The sequence below is a fragment of the Cervus elaphus genome, chromosome 7 (assembly GCF_910594005.1).
Source record: "Cervus elaphus chromosome 7, mCerEla1.1, whole genome shotgun sequence".
NCBI classification, from domain to species: Eukaryota; Metazoa; Chordata; class Mammalia; order Artiodactyla; family Cervidae; genus Cervus; species Cervus elaphus.
In genome coordinates, this window is record NC_057821.1 from 51,404,430 (window position 1) to 51,426,667 (window position 22,238).

Sequence of the window (22,238 nt, forward strand, 5' to 3'; positions counted from 1 at the left end):
GAGCTGCTGACCACAGGGTCTCGGTCCACAGCTGACTGCCCCTGAGTACAGGGTCAGTCTCCTGCCGTGAAACTGACACAGTCACCCAGCCAGCCAAGCAGTAGGCTCGCTCTTCATCTGTGTGACGGTGCTTGTGGTTTGGAGGCCCCCAGAAGCCTTCTGTGAGGTGGTTTTAGTGCAAATATGGAGAAAGGGACACAGAGGATGAGACGGTCGGATGGCATCACCGACTCGATGGACATAAGTTTGAGTAAACTCTGGGAGATTTTGAAGGACAGGGAAGCCTGGCGTGCTGCAGTCCACAGGGTTGCAAAGAGTTGGACACGACTGAGCAACTGAACAACAGAAACAAGAAAAAGTGATGCCCCAAGTCTGGCTCTGCGGAGCCGTAAACGCTCGGAGCCACAGAAGGTCTTTAACCACCGGCTCCTTAAAAGCACGGAATTCTAGCTGAGGAATTATTACTTCATTTGATGCTAATACTGTCCAAGGGCCACCATCACTGTCGAGAATGTCCTTCGCTAACCCAGATAACTTCTGTTTTCTCTCAAAGGTGCACTTACCTTGACACTGAAATAGCGGATCCCCAGTGTTTTCTGTGAAGTGTCACGCCCCTGGCTCTCTGGCTCTCCCTGGGCTCCCGCCTCCCAGAGGGCGGCCGAGCCCGGCCCCGCGCTTCAGGCTCACAGGTAGCGGGGCGTGGCCTGCCGTTTGCCAAGAAGGCCCAGCTAGTGGTGGTCAGAGTGTCCCCACGGGGTCTCTTTACCTTACATTTTGCCCTGGAATGTGCATCCCAGCTGAAACAGGATGAATATCAAACAGAAACATAGAAGCACTGTTTTCAATAACCGCCCCCCTTCTAGAAACCAGTTGCTGACAAGCTGCACTTGCAGAGAAGTTGAGATGAAATAGCGAATATTTGCATCTTTTTATTTTCAGCTTTCTCTCTGGGATCACAATAATCTTTGGCTGGTTCTCCCCTCATCAGTCTTTCCCCACAGTCACTAGCCTGTTTTCAAAGTTCTTACAAATGAACTCGGTGCCGGACGGCCCTTCAGGATGTCAGCCGGGCGACCTCGCACGTGGGGGCGCGTCCTGTGACCCCCAGCAAGGCCGCTGTCCGGGGTCTCTTTAGAGCTGCTGCATTTTGAGAGCTAAACATAATCTGAAAAGCGTTTATTAACCACCTGAGGACACAGTCCCAGTGCTCACACACTGAGATCCTGCGAAGGCCTCTTCGGTGTGGAAAGGCGTCTTCTCTTACTGCCCCGCAGACGTGGAAGCTTCTTTTCTCCCTGGTGGTGAAATGAGAGAACTGGGGGACATTATCCGCCAGACCTGCTCTGCATACACTCAGATGCCCCCCACACGTGAGGGTGGGATTCCACTCTCTCCTTGGCTTATCCCTTCCTGCCCTACCCTCAGGGATTAGAGAGAGAGAGAGAGAGTGTTGGCTTTGGCCGTGATCTTCAGGTCGGCGTCCTTGTCTGCTCTATTTCCTTTGGAGCAGTGATTGACCACCGCTGAGACGCTGAAGCAGAGCTGTCCAGGGGCCTCGCCCACCCTCTTCTGGTCCGGCGGCCTGCCCTCGGAGGACCACAGGCTGTGCCGGGCGTCGGGGCACCACTCTTTGCCAATCGCCCGCTTCTTTCCTGTGCTCCCCATTTCCTCGAGACTGGTTGCCTCCTGGTTATATGTTCACACCCCCGGATAGGGCTTCTCCTTTTCCTTTTCTTGAACATCTGCAGTACTGAGAGCTCATGCTGGACCCATGGGTGCTGGTGATGCAGGACGCCCTGCTGGCTGGATGGCTGGACAGTCTCCCTCGGGCCATTTCTGCATCTCCGCTGTGTGACTTTGCCCAATCAATTAACGTCTTTCATGCATTGTTTCCTCTTGGGTGAAAGAGAGACCGTCATGCTGCTGATTTACTCTCTGAGTTTATTGTGAGGATCAGATGACAGAGTGTGTGGGTGTTTACAAAGCCTGTCTCTCTGTAACTGGGGGCCTTTGGGCCTCAGAAACTGGGTGAGTGGCCTCATTAGTGCAGGTTAACGGCAGCTGCCCCCTATTGACCTGCTTCTATGGCTGGCCATTGTTACAGGCACTTTGCACTCATTTTCTCATTTGTTTGTTGAAAGCCTGCAGAAGAGGCTTTGCTGCCCTCGTATTACAAGCTGAAGGGCTTGCCCGGCGTCCTGGACATGAGACGGCAGAGCTGGAGTCCTGCCCAGCCTGTCCACGCCAGGGCCCCTTACTGTCCCTGCGGAGGAAGAGGTGCCATGCTCTCCATGGGATGTGGGGTCTGACTCTCTGGCAGCTGAGGTGGTCTACTGTAATCCTATTTTCAGGCTTAGATATCTGAGCTCCAGAAGAATCAAGTGTTTGACTGTCGGCAGACAGGTATCTTAACATATGAGGTATAAGCCGTCAGTGAGTTTCAAAAGCAACTGTGTCTCATAAACTTTCATTTATATGGGCTTCCCTGGTGGCTCAAACGGTTGAGAATTTGCCTGCAATGCAGGAGACTTGGGTTCCATCCCTGGGTTGGGAAGGTCCCCTGGAGAAGGGAACAGCTACCCACTGCAGTATTCTTGCCTGCGGAGCTCCATGGACAGGGGAGCCTGGCTACAGTCCGTGGGGTCACAAGAGTCAGACACAACTGAGCGACTAACACTTTCACTTATTTGATATCAGTGTGTTTTACGTATGCGTCTCGTGAACCAATGGAGAATGTAAGTCAAAGTCCAATGCTGCAGACTCTTGCTTCTTCCTTTATTGCTGTGGCAGCTTTATTTCTTAAAGGATCATCGTTTCAAAAATTTTTTCAGAACAGTTCACTGGGGGCTTCTGGTGAAGTGATCTCCCCTCATCAAGAAGACGTCCTGGACGCTTCTGATGAGTTGACTCCTTCTTGCTTTCCCTTTCCGGGTGTAAGTTCCGCTTCCCTGATCCGTGGCTGGCTCTCAAGACAGGAAGGCGAGTTTAACTTCATAAACCGACAGCTAACAATTGTTCCGCGTCCGCCGTTTACAAAGAGGGCACTGTTCACCGCGTTGTCTCGGCCCCAGAGCTGGTCACCATCTGAGGGCTCGCGCCCGGACGTGGGAGCTGCCGTCTGGAGCGCCCCGGGCTGGGCTGACGCGGTCCGTGGCACCGGTCGCCCTGGGCTGCGCTGACGCGGGCAGAGGCACCGGTCACTGGCCTTGCTGCATGTCAGCACCACCCCGGCTCCCTGGCGTCCCACTCATCTTCCCAACCCGACCTCACTGTGGCCTCAAGTGAGCGTGTGAGTGCGAGATGAGTGGAAGCTGTGGTGTGTCCTCTGCGAGTCAGAGATGTCTAAGCCAGTGTCCACAGACGGCCTTCCTGGGACATCTGTGACTCTCCTAAAACCTTGGGCAGAAGCGTGCACCATGCAGACTCACACATGCCTGCTTTTCGGAGAAGAAGGCATCTTCCTCATTCTTCATCACATCCTCAAAGGGGTTCATGACCCCAGTAAAGTCAATAATCACTGCTTTAAAAAATGAAACAGCCCCAAATCTTAAGATTTTATTTACCATTCATAACAAGAGATAGAAATCATCAGAACGTTAGGCTTAACCTCTGTGTTACCTAAAGGGTATCAACATTTCATGTCTGAGCTAATCGAATTTGGTTTGTTAGAGCTTAAAACTAATGAGGTTGACACTTGGGTTTCAACCTTCCAATTGGCGAATTCTCAGCTCGGTCCCGGGGCCACGGATATCACTGAGTCCTACCGGCATCTTGAAAACGCCTGTGATGGGTGTAAATGCCAGGGAATTACAGTGCATCCATCGGCAATTGGCTGAAGCAGAGGGTTCCAAGATGAGCACCCACATTTGAGTTCTGTAGTGTTTTATTGGTCATATGTTATCGACAGGCCACATTGTACCTTTTCTAGAGTGATCCTTCCAATTAAATTTTTTAGAAGCAAATGATGAAATGTCATCCTTGCCCTTTTGCACATCTTATTAATTATACTATCATTCTAAATATTTACAATGCGTTCTTTCAAATATTTGTAGATATAATAGAAAGCACGTCTCTATGACAGTATATGCCTTGCTAAATTGACATTAGATATTCCCATGTTTACACACTTACATATGGTTAATGGCTCATGTTACCTAGTAAAGCTTTCTGTTTCCCGATTTAAAAGATAGTGAAAGGATGAAGTCCTGAAATGTTTATTTTTTACCCCAGGGTCTTACCGCTTCATGGAGTCACACACAAACAGGCTGAATACTTATTTTAACACCCCCAAACCCGCACTGAAGCTTATTTGGAAAGCTAAGGTCTGGTCAGCTGAGGTCGCACTGGACCCTCGGCGTGGCCGGTGTGGCCGCCGGTGACCTCCGTCCCAGGGAGGCGCGCGGAATGCAAGCACAGTTTCTGCAGCAGCTCAGAGCCGGGATTAACTTGGATCAGCTTGTCTTCTGCTTTTAATGAAATTCCGTCCCTTGTATTTTCGTGTTTGGAGGAGAGTCCAAGCTGTCTCATGCTCACTTAGTCGGGCCGTGCCCTCGGGCCGTCGCAGGCTTCCCTGACCTCTGGGGGGCGGGGGGTGCACGAAACATTCCTGAGAAACTGGAGCGCGGAAGCCCCCAGAGAGTTTGTAGAGAAACTCACTCCAGACTCGCTGCCAGACACTCGAGTCCCCTTTCAGCACTTGCCTGACGTCTCTGTCAGCCCGTCTGGCTCCTCGGGGAGGTCAGTCTGGGGGCTGGGAGAGGTGGCCGCCCCCCGAGGCCAGGGGCCCGGACGGGCCTTCGGTCTCTGCCATCCACCATCTGACGTCCGTCCACGGAGGCGGGAAGAGCGTGGGGAAGCAGGGCTGCAGTTTGCAAGTCATTTTCTTTTCTCTTAACCCTCAATTTAAATTAGATGAATTGGTGTTTTTATTCCTCAAATAATGAATTCACTGATTTGGGGTGGATGAAATTGAAGGGTTGTTGGCCGTGGGTTTTTTTATAGGACCTCTGCGACTAATTATTTTGTAATGATATTAGCTATCGTACAAAGGATGTTTTCTCTTGTACATTTAATGAAATTTGGGGCAAGGGGGTTTGGGAAATATGTTTCTGGTTTTAAAATTATATTCTCTTCGTGGTTTACATTTCCTATATGATGGATTTCAGAAAACGTGGGGAACAAGGGCACTCTATACTGTAAACAAACCGAGAAGCCACATTTCTTGGCTTGTCCATTGTTTTCCGTGAACTGAGTGCGGCTGAGTGTGCGCGGCAGTGGCCGTGGGGAGAGTCTGCAGCTCCTGGCTGGACGGGACACCCACGTCGGATCCTCGGGAAAAAGTACTCCTGTCAGGGTCCTTCCCACCCACTCCAGAGCTGGGCTGTGGCTGGGCCTTGCTTGGTCCAGGCGACGTTTTTTTTTTTTTTAACAAAAGTGTCAGTTTTTTGCGTTTCAGGTGTACCGCTTCTCTTATGTACCCAGATGGCCTGGCAAGGCTGGTTCCACATCCCATATGGGAAGCACCTTCTTCCCGGAAGTGTCCTGGCCCTTCCTCAAGGGAATACGCCCTGCAGGTCACCAGGGTGCCTCCCCCGCCAAGCAGTGCCCCTGAAGTCACTGGAGGTGTGAACCTCTGGACTCTCTCCGGTGCTGTGTTAAAAAAGAGAGATCACTCTGCCAAGTAAAGTGCTCTGTTCACTGGAAAGCCCTTCCTAGCTTTTGTATAAAAGCAGATGCTTGAATATTACAGTCACGGCTTCACTGACCTGCCTCATGCTTCTCAGGGTGCCCAGACAGACGCCCTCCTCGTAGACAGACTTGGGTCCCCCAGCAAGCCCATCTCTCATCATCTGAAATGTCTCTTTGGACAGTTTCCTTATCACCAAAACCCAAGACAAATTTCCCAGCTCTCAAAGTTTCTGTGATCTTTACTGCTTTTCAGTTTCCAGTGATTCAAGACACAGTAGCTTGGGCTTCCCAAACTACCTGCCTTCTCTGCCAAAAAAATTAATCACGGAATGAAGCATGTTGCTGTGCTCAGAGGGGGCTGTGTCTAGCAAACGTTCGGGTTCTGTGCAGAGAGCCCCTTTATAGAGACAGGATCCTTCAGATTAACACCTACCCCCATCCCCATCGTCTTCATAAAGTGAAGCAAGTCTGGCCTGTCTGACCCACGAGACGGAGGACGCGTGCCCATGACGTCTAAAGAGCATCAATAATGAGGGGACCCAGCGGTGTCTGGGAGGACCCCTCATGTCCAGGCTGGAGAGTGGGGAAGGAGGAGGGTCCCACGTTCACCCTGAGATGGGCCTCTCTGAGCCCCTCACATTGTGGCTGAGTCCTGGGCTGGCCTGTGCCTGGAGCAGCAGGGCCCAGGCTTCCCCCAGACCAGGGGCTGTGGTGAGTGCTGGGGGGCTGGCCCGGGGTGTTCTCAGGGAACCACTCGCTGGTCAACCCTCAGCCCCTGCGGGTTTACCCAGACGGGGCAGCCTGGGTGGACACTGGCCCCGGGTCAGGAAGTCTGCCCCTCCTTCCTTCCGCAACCGTGACCTTCGAAAGGTCACTCTCAGCCATTTTTGTTTTCTCCATCTGTAAAATACGGCAGTGAAGTTAATGTTCTTTCAGAGAAGCTCTGGGGAGATTCTGCTGATATCTTCCTGGAAACGATGGCAGATGGACGATTCTTGGGGCTCCACCTTGGTCCCCTTCTGGGCCTGCCTCTCCGGTTTGGGGGGCTTCTCAGACCCGCCTTCCTACTCTGGGCCCACCAGTTCTGCCCCAGCCTCACCTGGTCCCCCTACCACCCCAGGAGGAGGGGTGGAGCGGGTGGGAGCTCTTTATGCCAAAATAAACGGTGAAGTTTGGAGATGTTTAGACCAAGATACTTAGGATGATGCGACAGTAAAGATGGCATCAGACTTATCGTTATACTTCACTGGGAGCTCAGCACCCCAGAGCACACTCTCCAGTTAGCTGCTCTGTCTTAAAAGGTTTGTTTTGTTTGTTTTAAGGTTTCGTTTTGTTGAAATCTTCTAATCATGCCTCAGTTTAGGCTCTATTTATAGGCTTTTCTACTTCATTGAGAAATGTTGGAAAAACATCTGTTTTTCTCTCAACAACTGTTGACAACTCGGGAATAGTATTACACCCAGGAGCACACACAATGATGTATGAAGCTAACTCTATAGAAGAAACGAGTTCAAGCGCCCCCGAAATATCTACCTGTGTAGCAGATTTAATAGCAAAGCTCACATATAAGACAAACACATAAATTACCAGGATTTTTATACTCTTTCAAAACTTACATAGCCAACCTGCCTTGGGCAAGGACTCAGAAATTCTTAAGGGTAGAAATGTTGAAACCACAGATTCCATTCTAAAACACATCTTTAAAAAGGATGAGTGCTCTGAAGAATGCTGTGTTCTCATGTCAGAACTGATAACAGGCCATGGAATTATCACGTCGTATCTGGGAGATCGTTAAGGGTCACTGATCTCTTAGGCGTCAGCCCAGGAAATCTCCTCCAATGATATCAGCATTTGCCCTAGTGGTAACATCTTATGGATCACAAAGTGCTTTCAAGAGGTGCTCTGATGGGAGCCCTAGGCCCTGGAACGCGTGGGAAGCCTGAGCAGGAAGTCGGTGACATGTCTGACATGATGAGCCCGGAGTCTAGGACTTCTGTCCGCATTCTTCCCACCCCATAACCTTGGCCCTGGCCTTCACGGCCTGTTTCCCTGTGACACTCTCCCTGGGGGGACGCGTGATGGTGTCAGGCCTTCACGTCCCGCCGTCTGCGGTGGCGGGAGGGTCTCTCCTGGGGGGCTCACTGCACAGGCTCGGCTTGTAGAACTGCCCCCCCCAGCCCCCGTGACAGGGTGATGGCTGATCGCAGAAGGGATCCTTGGCCCCCGTGCCCCGCACCGCTGGGAGCCAGGGTGCTATTCTCACTCTTCCCTTCGTCCTTGCCCTCCACCTCCAGCAGCAGGAGGAGCTGGTATCAGCGGGGGCTGGCCCTGCTCCCCCGACCCACCGCGGGCAGCGGGGCCACCACGAAACAGGGGTCTCTGCTGAAGCAGGGGGCAGCCCCCACGGGTGACACGTTCCCAGCCAGGGGACACCACTCACGCTTGGAGGGAAAGGCCCCAAACTGTGCCTTTTCTCAGGGTCCTAACCTAACACGGAGTCAGAGATGGAGGTGACTGGTACCCCGAGACACTGCTGCTGGCCCCTGGTGGGGGTGGGCTGTGCCAGCCCAGCTGGGATGTCACGCTGCCCCACAGTACGGAGCCCTGCCCGTCTATGCCCCTGCGAGAGCCTATGCTCATGTCCCTTCCCGTCCCATGTGGCCTGGAGTCGGGCACTCAGAGGTGCGGGGCGGGGGTGGGATAGTGGTCTTTGCAGCCCACCCCCTGTCTCTGCCTGCCCCAGGCGGTGGGGGCTGCCCACGGGGGACGCGGGTTCCTCTCCCTGCCAGGGGAGACGGGCTTCCTTGGAGGCAGTTCACTGAGGCTTCATCTCACTTGCGTGGTCTTCTCACTGAACTCTGAACGGAATTTCATCTTCTTTTCTTAACCACTGTGCCACCTGGGAAGCCCTGTTATCCTTCGTTTTTGCTCTCGAGCCTTCACTGTGGCTGACGGGGGAGGGCGGGCTGGGAAGGACTCCTTGTCCACGGTCAAGCCAGGGGGCCCTGCTCAAGCAGCGCCCTGGTGTGTCCCAAAGCTCTGACCCCCCATCCCCTCACCGCGTTGTCCTTCCCTGTGACTTCAGGAGGCATTTAGTAGCAACAGGAACTGGGGACTGCATGTGGTTTGAGCAGAAAGTGTGACTGTCACACTGGCCCCTTTGCCAGAGCCGTGATAGGTGACTTCATGTTCTGCCCACACACGTGCTCCTGCTTGAAAGTTAGCAGCCTCTAAATTTATGATCCAGCCTCTTACATTAATTTATGATTTTTGGAGCAAGCGTTCAATAACTGTTCTTGTATCGACAACACTGATTTTAAAAACAAAGCTATCAACATTACCTAGTGTGTCATAGGGAAGAAGAACGTCTAGGGGATCATTTCAGATTGAGTTCTGAGATGTTATCAGTGGCCAGCTTTCTGAACAGGCTCCATCCGTGGTGAGGGCAGGGCGGTGAAGACGCTGCACGTCTGTGCACGACCAGCGGGCTCAGTTGGTCCCGAGGACCCGGCCTGTCACACGTCTTCCCAGGAAGGGGCTCATCCTGGGGTAACGTCTGCCTCCCGTAAACACCACCCCAAGTGCCTCCTTCTCGGAAAGTTGGGCCGAGGGAGCCAGCACAGATTTCCACACCCCCCTGCCCCCCCGTCCCCCGAGAGCCTGGCGTCATGAGCCCTTCTGATCAATGAGAACATTGTGGAGGCTGTTGCAGGCTGATGAGCTTGCTCTTCTGCAAGCCAGCACCTGACTTGAAAGGCTGGTCTGGTCTCTGCGGCAGAGCGCGGCCTCGCTGCTGTCCTGGCTCCCGCCCCGGGCTCGCGCTCCCGACGCAGCGGCCCAGCCCGCAGTTTCGTGGTGAGTAAGCCGTGGCCGGACCCGCGCTCCTGTGAGAGGCACTGCGCCTTTCCCGTCAGAACCGCCGTGCCCAGACCCTGAGTGGGAAGGAGGAAAGAATGGAATTGAAACCCGTCAAATAGCTGGTCGGGGGCTCTTCAAGTCTGAAGAGACTGGAAACTCGGTGGCCCTGTTCTCCTTAATAACTGGGATGAATGCACACGGTTACAGGCCGTTGAGCATCTAAGCATGAGATGATGCAGAAACGCATGACTTAGGGAAAGCTGCCCATGTATTTCTCAGCTCATTGTTAAAGCACGCTGTGTTTCTTGGCTTTTCTGTAATTGGTGGATATGGTTTGTATTTTAATTCATGTCAGGCTCTTAGAATTTCCTCTTGAAATTTTTGTCTTCCTCCTTGAAAACTTTCTGTTTCATTTTCAGGGAAATGGAATCCTTAGGTCTTACTGTTGAAATATAGTTTTGCTGTTTCTGACAATGCTTTTAATTTCACCAGTTGCAGGGTAAATAAGCCATTGTGCAGTTGAAAAAAAAAAATTGGCAGAAAGGCAGAATATGTTAAAGACTCTTGCCTTTCATTTCTGGGGAGATTTCCCAACTGGAGTCTCTGTTTTATTTTGCCTCTGGCTAACATCTGAAGATCAGTCATAGAGCTCCATGCAAATACTTTCATGTATTAGAAGAACAATATTTTGACACTCATTGACACAGCAAAAAAATACAACACTAAATTAGTGTTCAGGAAGACAGTGCAGACATTGTTCATTCATATGAAACGAATGTGAAAATGTTGTGTTAACAGAAAAGATGGCCCCATGGCCCTTACCGACAGCGTTTGCCGGGAGAACCACCTCTGGCGTTTCACAGGATCCCACAACTTTTTCTTCTTAATCCTGGATCTTGAGTAGTCATTGGTACTTGTCAGACAACTGAAAATTTTAGTCACCAAGAAATAAAAGTTTGTTCTCCAGAATCTGGCAATTTGAGTTAAGCTTCTCTAAGAGGTTTATATTGATTTGATACTAGGGGGTGGGGGCGCGAATTTTAGAATTTTTAACTACTCGACATGTTAACTGTCTTGAAAATATTAATTCAATTTATCAAAGACCTGATTTTCCAGATTTCATTTAAAGTTATAAAGACTAAAAAAAAAAAAAAAAATCTCCTGTCACTATGTGTTTTTAAAGTAATCAAACCTTTAGGAATTCTCTTGATTTTTTTTCTTTTTTAATTTGGAGAACATTAAGGAGCTTTTTGCTTAATTTTCAACAGTGTCGTGGGAGTGTCGTCTGTAAACTATTGGGTCTTTTTATCCAGTGGAATCTCTCTCCTCCCGTGTCACTCAGCTCCAATACGACTGTCACAGAAATGTTTTCTTAAATGTAACTGGCTTCCCTTCCCATCTCTTTCAATCAAGGACGTTACTGAGTCAGCATCTAGAAAATAATTATAACAGAACATTGTGCTCATGGGCAGGACCGAGTTAAGAAGAGTGACCTGACCTCCCAGAAGAACAAGGCTTACATACTGTGTGTGTTGGGGTGTTCTTATATTTAGCAACCAAAAGTTAAAGACAGGATGATTAAATCTAAATCAATTCATCATAGCTTCAGGAGTACTGAGGGGAGGGTAGCTTTTACACTGAAATCCTGATTTTTGTGAATCGGAACATTGTGGGACACGTGTTTGAAGTGAGTTTCGATCAATGAGGTGGCCAGGCCACCGTCCTCCATTAGGAGGATGCAGTGAGCGCTGGGCGGGTCCCCGGGACGCTGGACAGGCAGGCGCTGAAGTCCTGGGGTGAAGGGGCAGACAGGTGCTGGTTCTGGGGCCCATCCCGAGGTGTGCCCCTGGCTTCCCGCCCCTGCCGGCCGTCACCCCTCGGTCCTCCTGGAGGTGTGGTGTCCTCCCCGCGGGTCCTGGGCCGGGTGCCCCCCGAGTGCTGAGTACCGCCCCCCGCGTGGCCGCCCCCCACCCAGGGGCTGGGACCCGTCTTCCTCACAGCCTGTGCCTGGGGTCCGGAAGCCAGCTCAGAGAGTCCAGGGGTGGGGCAGTTGTCCGGGGGTGGCGGGCGCCTCCCAGGCCTGGTCAGGGGGCCCCTTGCCGAGCCCCCCAGGCCTGTGGCTCCCCCGCCCCCGTGTCTCACCTCTGGGTCTCCCACCCCGGGCCTTGGCGCTCCTGCCCCAGGCCCCCCAGCCTCAGCCAGCTGCTGACCCCAGCACAGCCGGGCATCTGTGGTACCCAGGGCCGGCCGCGCAGGCTCTGGGTCCCTGGACACAGGTTTTTCTGAGACCCTGACTGACCCAGAATGAGTCCGTCTCCATCACTGATAAGGGCTGGGAGGAGGGCAGAGCCCAGGACAGCGCCCCGGCTGCATGCCCCTCCATCCGGAGCCGCCGGCTGTGGGCTTGCTCAGGACAGAGGGTGAGGAAGCCCCCACACCGACGTCCCTGGAGGCTCCCTGGAGCTGACACTTGGCAGCCCTGCCCTGAACCAAATGTCGGCCTGCTGAAGCTGTTTCCTGCGTAAAGCGTGGCCGTCCCTGAGCCCGGCAGGGCGTCGACCGTGTCTGCCCGCCCTCCCCGCCCTGCGCGCTCGATGCCCGGCACCTCGCGGGCCCCCGTGAACGCTTGTGGACTGGAGGGTCGGGTCCCCGGGTGGGTGCACAGAGGCCCACACGGGGCTCCTCGCAGCCGTCCGCAGCGTTTCCACAGGAAGGCGTGTGGGAGGGGCGTGCACCTGGAGGAGGAATGAACGGGGGCCGCAGCCTCTCGTCCCGCCTCCAGCCAAACCGGCTGTGTGGCTTCAGCCAGGTCACACTGCCTCTGCTCTCAGCCGCTAACCCACCTTCTAAACGAGCTGAATGGAATGGCGGTACCTCGAGGTCCCTTCCAGCTGTGCAAGTCTGTGGCTCTGACTAACAGAATCCACCCTCCACTCTCCCCTCCTGGAGAGGAGCTGACGCCTCCCAGACACCAGGAACCCTCACCAGCTGCCTAGTCAGCGTCGTCATCATGGCAAACCATTGTCCTTGAGCACTCACTCTGCCCCAGCCCCTGTTCCCGGCACTTTTCATGAAAGCGAAAAGTGAAAGTCACTCAATCGTGTCCGACTCTTTGCGACCCCACAGGCTATACAGACCATGGAGTTCTCTAGGCCAGAATACTGGAGTGGGTAGCCTTTCCCTCCTCCAGGGGATCATCCCAACCCAGGGATCAAACCCCAGTCTCCCGCATTGCAGGCGGATTCTTTACCAGCTGAGCCTCAAGGGATATTAACTAATTTATTCCTAAAAAGAGCACTCTGAAGTCAGCACCATTATTCTCATTTTTCTGAAGCACTGGAAGATTAGGGAGCTTTTCAGAAGTTATCCAGTGACCCCTGGAATTGGAGTCTAACCCAGGTGGTCTGACTCCACGTCTGAGCCCCTCAACTAGCCCCCGTTCTCCTTGTGGTTCCCACATGGGCAGTGGCAGCCTCCCTGGAACCTGTTAAAGGACAGGTGTTCGGGCTGCAGGGCCAGACTTGCGGGGGCTGGTGGAGGCCCGCAGGGCACACGGGCCCCTTCCGGGTGACTCTGAGGCACCAGATTTGCTTCGAGCGGCCAGCCTCCTCTCAGCGCCCAGCGCCATCGCCTATCAGGGTCCTCTGGGTCTTCACTCCCTGCTGTCCCCACAGGGCAGGTGGGGAGGGAATCACTGCCCATCTGACACTCACGACGCAAGCTTTCACCTGTCAGATGGGCATAAGCCGGGAGCTATGGGACGACTTTTCAAGGTCTGTCTTCACCGGTGAGGTCACTCCAGGAAGAGGCAGGCGGCGTGGAGGCTGAGACGAGGGCGGGCCGAGAGGTCAGTCCTGCAACTGTGCAGGGCGGGGCGGCCGCCTCCCCGGGCCTGCCGGCAGAGCAGCAGGGCAGGCCACTGCCCACTGAGCCCTCCTCCCTCCTGGGACGGCTCTGCCGCCCTGTGCCTGGCGGGCGCCCACCAGGCCCCCGGGTCACTGAGCACGTGAGCGGTGCCTGTCTGAACTCAGGTGTGCCGTGAACACGGTAGGAGTGCCAAGCCCTCCTGTGTAGAAAAATAGTGTAAGGTATTGTGAGGGTATTCTATGTTGAAATGACAGGGTACTGCATTTGGGCATTCTAAGACGCTGAAATCAGCTTTATGTTTTCCTTCTTCTTTTTCAGTGCAGCTCATAGAAAATGCTAAGTTGCCTGTGTGGCTTATGTCACACTGCTGTTGGGGCAGCACAGCTTTAAGGAAACTGAACTTGTAAAGAAAGTGCAACCTGCATTTCCCTAATGCACATACCCTGATGTGTTTATAGGGTTTAGTTACCAATGACGATGGGTATCGGGGTGGCGAGGCTCATGCCTGCCATTCGTGGGCACGCAGGACCAGCCCAGAAGCTGGATTCCAGAGGTCGGAGTCAGCCGAGGGGCCCTGCCCCTCCAGTCAGGATGGGCTGGAGGCGAAGGTCACAGGGAAGTCAGGGCTGGCTCCTGCAAGGGAGCCACGGGCAGCTGGGGCAGCTGGCGGGTGGCCGTGGGTGTGGAGGCACTTCCTGCCCCGAGCCCCCAGCTCGCGGCGGCCCCACTGAGCCAGGAGTGGGTTTGGGTGGCTCGCAGGGCGTGCGCGTGGGAGCAGGTAATTGGAAGCACCTGTACGGGTAGGCGGCTGGGCTCCAGGAAGCAGCACTTCTGGGAAGCATGTTGTGACAGTCCCGGAGCCTGGGCCGGGCCGCCAAGCCCGAGTCCCGGGCTCCTGTCCCTCTCGGGGGCCTGACAGGTGTTAAAGGTAAATAGCGCTGAGCTGAGATGCTGCAGCAGAGGCAGCGATGCTGCCGTCAAAGGCAAGCACGGAATTCCACTGTGGTGCTGAAACCACCAGCTGAATCTCCGGTCGTCACAGGACCGCCCTCTCACTGCCGACTCCTCACAGCGTGTTTCCCCTTTGCTGGCTTTGGGCTGAGTCTGTCCACGGAGTGGGGGGACACTCGGTCACTCCAGGCCAAGGCCTCACGAGACCAGAGGAGGCCTTGCAGCTTCTGTTTTCTGAGGAGGTGGGGGCAGACTGGCCGGGGGGGGCGTGGAGGCAGGTGCAGGAGAGTGGCACGTCCAGCACGGGGACCAGGCGGTCAGGCCACTCAGCCCGCAGCCCAGGAGCAGGGTGGAGCCACCACCCCAAGTCCCCCCGATGCCGGACTCCGAGTCCCTAGCAGTAAGAAGGATCAAGCCCGAGTGTGGGGGTGGCTTGTTAAGCAGCTTGGGACCAGGGTGACATCGTCTGTGCATCTTCTGTTGTGGTTCTTTCCTACACTGTTTACATGGTCACATAGCCTGACGCACCCACTCCGAGTATGCTGTCCTGGGCATGCACATCTGGCTGTAGAATTTTCTCAGCTTAGTCTCCAGCCCTAAAAGCCCCACAGAATGATATCACGTATGGTTCAGTTCAGTTCAGTTCAATTCAGTGACTCAGTGGAATCCAGCTCTTTGCAACCCCATGGACTGCAGCACGCCAGGCCTCCCTGTCCCATCACCAACTCCCGGAGTTTATTCAAACTCATGTCCATTGAGTCAGTGATGCCATCCAGCCATCTATCGTCCCTTCTCCTCCCGCCTTCAACCTTTCCCAGCATGAGGGTCTTTCCAATGAGTCAGCTCTTCCCATCAGGTGGCTAGGGTACTTGAGTTTCAGCTTCAACATCCGTCCTTCCAATGAATATTCAGGACTGATCTCCTTTAGGATGGACTGGTTGGATCTCCTTGCAGTCCAGGGGACTCTCAAGAGTCTTCTCCAACACCACAGTTCAAAAGCATCAATTCTTCAGCTCTCAGCTTTCTTTATAGTCCAACTCTCACATCCATGAGTACTGGAAAAACCTTAGCTTTAACTAGATGGACCTTTGTTGGCAAAGTAATGTCTCTGCTTTTTAATATGCTGTCTAGGTTGGTCATAGCTTTTCTTCCAAGGAGTAAGCGTCTTTGAATTTCATGGTTGAAATCACCATCTGCCATGATTTTGGAGCCCAGAAAAATAAAGTCTCTCACTGTTTCCTTTGTTTCCCCATCTATTTGCCATGAAGTGATGGGACTGGACGCCATGATCTTAGTTTTTTTGAAAGTTGAGCTTTAAGCCAACTTTTTCACTCTCCTTGTTTAGTTTCATCAAGAGGCTCTTTAGTTTTGCGTCGCTGTCTGCCATAAGGGTTACGGAGGGTTAGAGAACGTCTATATCAATGCCCACTGTTTCCTGCCAGAGACACCAGGTTCCCTGTTGGGCCGGGCCGCCTGGCCGAGGGTGCAGACTGATCACGGTCGGGCTGCCCGGTGGCCACGCTCCCCAGCCCAGGGCTGGGAAGAGAGGGCAGGTGTGCCCCTGGCAGGGAGCGTGGTGGTTCTGGAGAGAGTGTCTGGGGAGAACCTTGATGGGGGCAGCAGGCCCACCCTGCGCTTTTCTGCTCTTCCTCATGCGGTTCTGCAGCAAATAATAAAAGTGGGAAAGGGGAGTGGCCTGGGGATGGGGTTGCAGGGGAGTGCGAGGACCGGACAGGCAGGCGGGTGTGCACGCTGACTGCAAGCAGCAGCGTCAGGGGAAAATACCGGGATTCAGAGGAACTACAGGCAGCAGAGTCGGTTCTGTTTGCTAGAAGCCAGGGTGGACGGATGAGCGCCCACGGGCCAGTTGCCGGTTTTGCAGCGTTGCAGACGCACGGATCTGTCCCTGAGCTGTGGGCGCCGCTCAGAGCTCGGGCGCAGAGCTGAGTGGCTGTGGTGCAGCCTGTGGCTCAGAAACCTCAAGCGTTCACTCTCTGGCCCTTTAAGGAAACGTTTGCAGATTCCACACTTCAAGGAAATAAATGAAGTAAATGAAAGAGCTAAGCTTGAAGTAGTCAGGAACAACACGGACAAGAGAGAAAATCATGCAAGACATTGAAGCCACATTAGAAAGAAAATGTTAAATAAATGTTATTAGAAACAATCAGAGGAACAAGCAAAAGGAAATCAGATAAAAGCATACGGAAAAGAACAAGCGTGAGTGTGACCGGGCAGCGTGTAACAGACCTGAGCACAGAGAAGAGATGCAGCACATGCATAATCGGTGTGCCTGGGAAAACAGAGATGAAATGTCCTCGGAGACCAGTGGAGAAGTAGCTGTGTTACCAGGCTCTGCGAGTGCAGAGAGCAGACAGTGTTCCAGAAAAACAGGGTCAGGGTGACTCCTGGAGGACTCGGGTGACCAGGCTGCCGTTCCCCCGCCTTGGACCTCACAGGCCCGTGGGTGTGGCTGGAACAAAGGCCAGGGCAGGGCAGGCGCTGGCCCGGCCCAATTCAGAGCATCGGTTCCAGCGCTGAAAGACATGTTCATAGCGAGACCTAGAGGGCCTTCTAAGTTTGCTCCATTATTTTTGGTGTTTTTTAAAATTTATGATGTAATGATATTTTTCCTGTCTAGTGAGTTTGTATCTTTAAAATGTCTAAAAGGCCCTTAATCAAAGGACTCCACAAGCCTCAGTCTTTTTGCCCATGAAGAAATTACTAGACTGAGGTTTTGATTTTATGCCGAATGATTCTCCCAATATAGTTGTATTTGTAAGTTGTATTTGTTCCCCAACTATGTCAGAGTAAGCGGTGCTCCCCAGCCCTGGGGTAGCCCTCCAACCTCCCCCTGTGGGTCCCACAAACGTAAGACCCAGCCTCACGCAGGACTCCTTGAAGTCCTGATTCAAGCTAAGAACACCAGGCTGTCGTCATGGAGACAGCTACTGAGTGAGCTTAAAGAAAACGCTTGTGACTAGTTCCACACTTAGAACACTTTATGGGGAGTTTTATCTCCATTTGTTCAAACGCCTCTGGTTTTCATTAGAAATAGTACGTGGACTTTCTCCCCTATTTTATGTATATGTGTGTATGTATATGTATACATGCATGTATATTTGTAGGTATGTGTGTATGTTTAGACCATTTCCATGACGGTAGCCCATGCAGCACCCCACACAAGTGCAGGGCTGAAATGGCAGCAGTCCACTGGACATAGTTAAACATAACCTTGATTAACACATCTTGTTATTCATGGATGACAGCTCGGTTAATAAGTGTCCGTGGCTTGGATGCCGAGCCGGAGGTTAGCAGTGAGGTGGGCGCAGTCGTCAAACCCCGGTTTTGAAGACAAACACACCGGGTGCTCTGGAGGGCATGTGCGGAATCGGGCCACCGGCCAGCTGTGCGATGCACTTGGCTGTTCTCCTCCACTGGTCCAGCTGGGAGCCGCCGAGCCCCGCGCCCAGAGAGGCGGGGGGCCCTCTGCGGGACTTCCGCATCCGTGACCTGAATGGTCCACAGGCAGGCGTGGGAGAGGAGGGCTTTAGGGTTTTTTTTTCTTTGAAAATTTTTTAAATCGGAGTTTTATTTTGACTTCTCTAATCAGATTTGTAAAACAGCTAGGCTAATTGTATGGTTACAAGAAAACACACATCCAAATGGAGCGAATATCCATAACCATCTAGACCTGGCTCTCCGATGTCAGTGATGTGGGTCAGGCCTCCAGGACCCCATGTGCCTTAGAAGCGAGACGAATGTGAGACACGGCTAGACAACGGCAGGGTCCGTTTGCCGTCAAGAGACGGTTCTCTGCGGAGGAATTTCAAGCCTTGGTGCATCCCTGCACCAGCTGTCTTTCCTCCCCGTGGGATGGGTGAAAAAATGAGAAGCAGGCGAAGTTTTCCTTTGCCTTGGTGATCAGGTCCGGGCAGAGGTGATGAGCGTGTGAGGACATGGGTATGTCCGTCATATCCACACGGGGCCCCTCGTGCCTGGAGAGATGGGGCTGGACCCTGACGTCTGAAGCCTGTGTTCTCTGGAGCGTTTCTGCGTTGGAAGCCACAGCCGGATCATGGGTCACTCCTCCTGCCCATGATCAGGAAGGCATGTGGAGGTGGACCCTGCTTGACCAGCTCGTCCGTCCGGGGAGAAGTGGACCAGATTAGCCTGCCCAGCTGTGTGTGGAGACGGGGCCGTCGCTTCCCACTCAGGGGCCCTCGAGCTGAGCTGGGCGAGCCTCCCCGCAGGCCGCCCGCCGCGGATGGAGGCAGAGCACTGGCTGCGGCCGCTCCAGACACGAGCTTGCTCGCCTTCTGACCCGGGTGTCACCCGGCCTCCATCACCAGTCAAGGACCATCCATTATACTCAGTGGAAATTCAGACAAAGCCCTTTCCCTCTGTTAAGACCAGTAAACTGCTCAGGAACAACAAATAAATCTGGAGTTGTATATCCTTTCCCTTCCCCTTCCCAGACTACAGTCTGGGACAGTATGAACTTTACAGGAAATGCCTAGAAGTTGGAGGGTCAGAGGCCGTGGACGGTCTGATGGAAAAGAAGGGGCAGATTCTTGGTGTTCAGTCCAGTGAGAGGGAGAGGCTCCTGGCGACCCCAGGTTCCCGGCAGGGACGAACGCACCCCAGGAGCTGGTACTGGTGCTTCACATGATCTAGCCGCAGCCAGTCACCGTGTTCTCTCCTTTTATTTTTAGCTGTCCTTACTTTCTTTCACATGATTCAAAATATGATTTTTTTTTAAACCATTTGAGCCCAACATAGTGTTCAAAAGAAATAAAATAAGCCGAGCAGTCCTGAAAGACCCATTTGAAATGTTATTTTTAGAGTGGAAATTTGAGTAAAACACACTTAAGTATATACACTAATCCCTCAGAAAAATGTTCAAATAGAAATTCTAGCCAGAAGCATAATTTGATTTTTCCTAAAAACTTTGAAAGTATTTTGAAGAAAGCCACAACATGCGTGTGCATGTGTGTGTGTGTGCGTGTGTGTGTGTGCGTGTGCACGCTTACGTGCGTGTGTGCCCCTGCGCGTGTGTGTTTGGGGGGCGTGTGCAGCCACCTCCTGATGAAGCCAGCGTGTTGGGCCATGGCCCCAGAGAGACCCGGGAGACCCCTGCGTCAGGGTGCAGAGAGAGGGCTCCCAGGCCGAGGAGGAGGGCAGGCTGGCAGGGAGGCTCCTGCGGGACAGACATCAGGAGGCCCCGGCCTCTGCGGGTGCCCACGAGCGGGGCGCCCCCTGAGGAGCGGACAGCCAGGGTGTGGGGCCGTGGTCCGACACTGCGGGGGCCACCGAAGCTCAGGCTTCCCAGGCCAGGAGCACCATCGCAATGAAGAGAAGAGCTTGCATTCTGTGCCTTTTAAAAACCAGTCAAGCTTTATTATTAATATAACTCATGTAAAATTTTTGAAGTGTTACAACTGGGACTTCCCTCATGCTCCAGTGTCTCTGAGCTCCTAATGCAGGGGGGCTCAGGTTCGATCCTTGGTCAGGGAAGGAGACCCCACATGTCTCAAGACACAGTGCAGCCAAATCAATAAAAATAAGATTTTAAAAAGTCTTGCAGCTGAGTTCATTAACTATAGGACAATGTGAAACCGCCGGTCTTCTGCGGTCTGTGGCCGTGAACAGAGCCCTCTCCTGCAGGACGACCTCATCGGGCGCCTCACTGCGTCCCTGACCTGGGCTGCCGCCGTTGCCCCGCGTCCCGCCACACGAGCCGCAGCGCCACGGCGTGTGACATGGCCAGAAGTCCCGTCTGCTCTAGGACAAAAACACGATTGAAGATGGTCCTGAAGTAAACCCAAAATGCAAAATAGTCGCAAGAAAAAGTTTCGAGTACAGGAGAAATAAGCATGATTGTATTTTTTTAGGAGCCTGCTGGAAGTTCAGATGGATAAAGAGGAACAAAGGTTTGTTGACTGCATTTTCTAAAAGAAAATAAGCTGCTCCGTTGACCTCAGAAATGTATTTTTCAGCTTATCTAGTAGCAGCCAGGGAGACACCAACCAACAGTTTTCTTTAAATGTGAAAGCAAAAGCTCAGTGTACCTGCTAGTGGGGACGGTGTTCTAAGGGGGCGCCTGTTGCTTTTACCTGTTTTATTTAAAATGGGGGTGCCCGGGCACTCAGGGCCGATGCACGGGACAACCCAGCGGGTTGGGATGGCGAGGGAGTGGGAGGGGGTTCGGGATGGGGGACACATGTACACCCGTGTCTGATTCACGTCAATGTACGGCAAAACCCACAATATTGTATAGTAGTTAGCCTCCAATTAAAATTAATAAATAAATTTTTTAAAAAAACATGGATGCAAGTGATGAAAAAATTGATTTGAAAAAATGTATTGAGGTGTGGTTGATTTACGTTTTATTAGATTCAGGTATGCAGCAAGGTGGTTCAGTTACACACGCACCTCTATGTGTATGTGTGTGTGCGTGTGTGTGTCTGTGTGTGTGTATGTGTGTGTGCGCATGTGTGTGTGCATGCATGTGTGTGCGCGTGTGCGTGTGCGTGTATGTACGTGTATGCACATGTGTACACGCGCACGTGTGTGTGCGCATGCGTGCGTGTGTGTGCGTGTGTGTGCGTGTGTGTGTGTGTCCAGGCTTCCCTGGGGCTCGGTGTGAGGGTCCCTGCTGAGCTGGGGATGTGCCTGGCACCCTGACCGTCCCGGGGGCAGGGAGCAGCTCTCACACGCTCCGCCTCTCTCCCCAGGCCATGTGGCTCATGCTGCAGAAGGACGAGCCTGAGGACTTCGTCATCGCCACGGGGGAGGTCCACAGCGTGCGGGAGTTCGTGGAGAAGTCGTTTCTGCACATCGGGAAGACCATCGTGTGAGTACGCCCCACGGGCGTCCGTCAGACGCGGCTGCCCTTCTGCCTGCCTGCGGTCTGCCTCTCCCTCTGCCCTTCTAGAGCAGGAAGCAGGCGCTCTGTCCTGCTGGCAGTCCCTGTCACATGCAGGTCACCAGCCAAGCTCAGTCTTTCGGAAGTTTATTTTATCTTTTTAATTTTTAAATATGTTTTTAAGCTCTTTAACTTTTAACTTCAAATTTTGTATCATGGTTTACACATGCTTTACTGGGATTTTACTGTCACTAATGCCTCTGAACAGTTCAATATGAGAACATTATACAATCTCTGTTTGTAATACTTTCACCATATATTTTAAATTTTTGAAACCACAAAAATTTACAGGACAGTTTCAAATGTATTACCAGCAAAATCCTTTTCTCTGAAGCACTGAGAGTGGGCTGCTGACCTGAGGCCCCATCCCCGTGGACCTCATCTGTTCTCCCCATGAACAGTGACGCTGTCGAACGTGGGCGCAGGGTGGCCAGGAGATCCCACTGGTACGTGAGCAGTGTCCAGTCCATGGATCTCACTGAGATCCTTGGCTCAGCCAGCACTACCCCTTATACCAGAACAATCCACCCACTTCATCCACTTGTTGATTACACAAATTTTGAAGTCAAATTTTTTTGGGAGATTTGGGGGCAGTCCGTCACTATAGACAGAAGACTCTTTTCCGGTGACTGTCTTATTGAGGTAGGACATGTATAACGTGCATGCATGCTTAGTCGATCAGTCATGTCTGAGTCTGGGACCCCATGGACTGTGGCACCCCAGGCTCCTCTGTTCATGGGATTCTCCAGGCAAGAACACTGGAGTGGGTAGCCATGCCCTTCTCCAGGGGATCTTCCCAACCCAGGGGTCGAACCCATGTTTCTTATATCTCCTGCATTGGCAGGTGTGTTCTTTGCCACTAGCACCATCTGGGAAGCCCATGTATGGCATAAAGTTTACCATTCTCATCATTTTGGGGCATGCCAGTCAGTGGCATTAAGTACATTCA

The 22,238-nt window shown here is 52.8% G+C and overlaps 1 protein-coding gene across 2 annotated transcripts in view; it reads left to right on the forward strand.

Moving 5' to 3' along the window:
* The window catches only part of GMDS (GDP-mannose 4,6-dehydratase), a 425,568-nt gene that overhangs the window by 329,657 nt on the left and 73,673 nt on the right, over positions 1-22,238 (forward strand). For both annotated transcript variants that reach the window (XM_043908677.1, XM_043908678.1), the window contains exon 8: positions 21,099-21,217. In XM_043908677.1, coding sequence (XP_043764612.1) covers positions 21,099-21,217 — 119 coding nt within the window. The remainder of the gene's footprint in view (positions 1-21,098; positions 21,218-22,238) is intronic.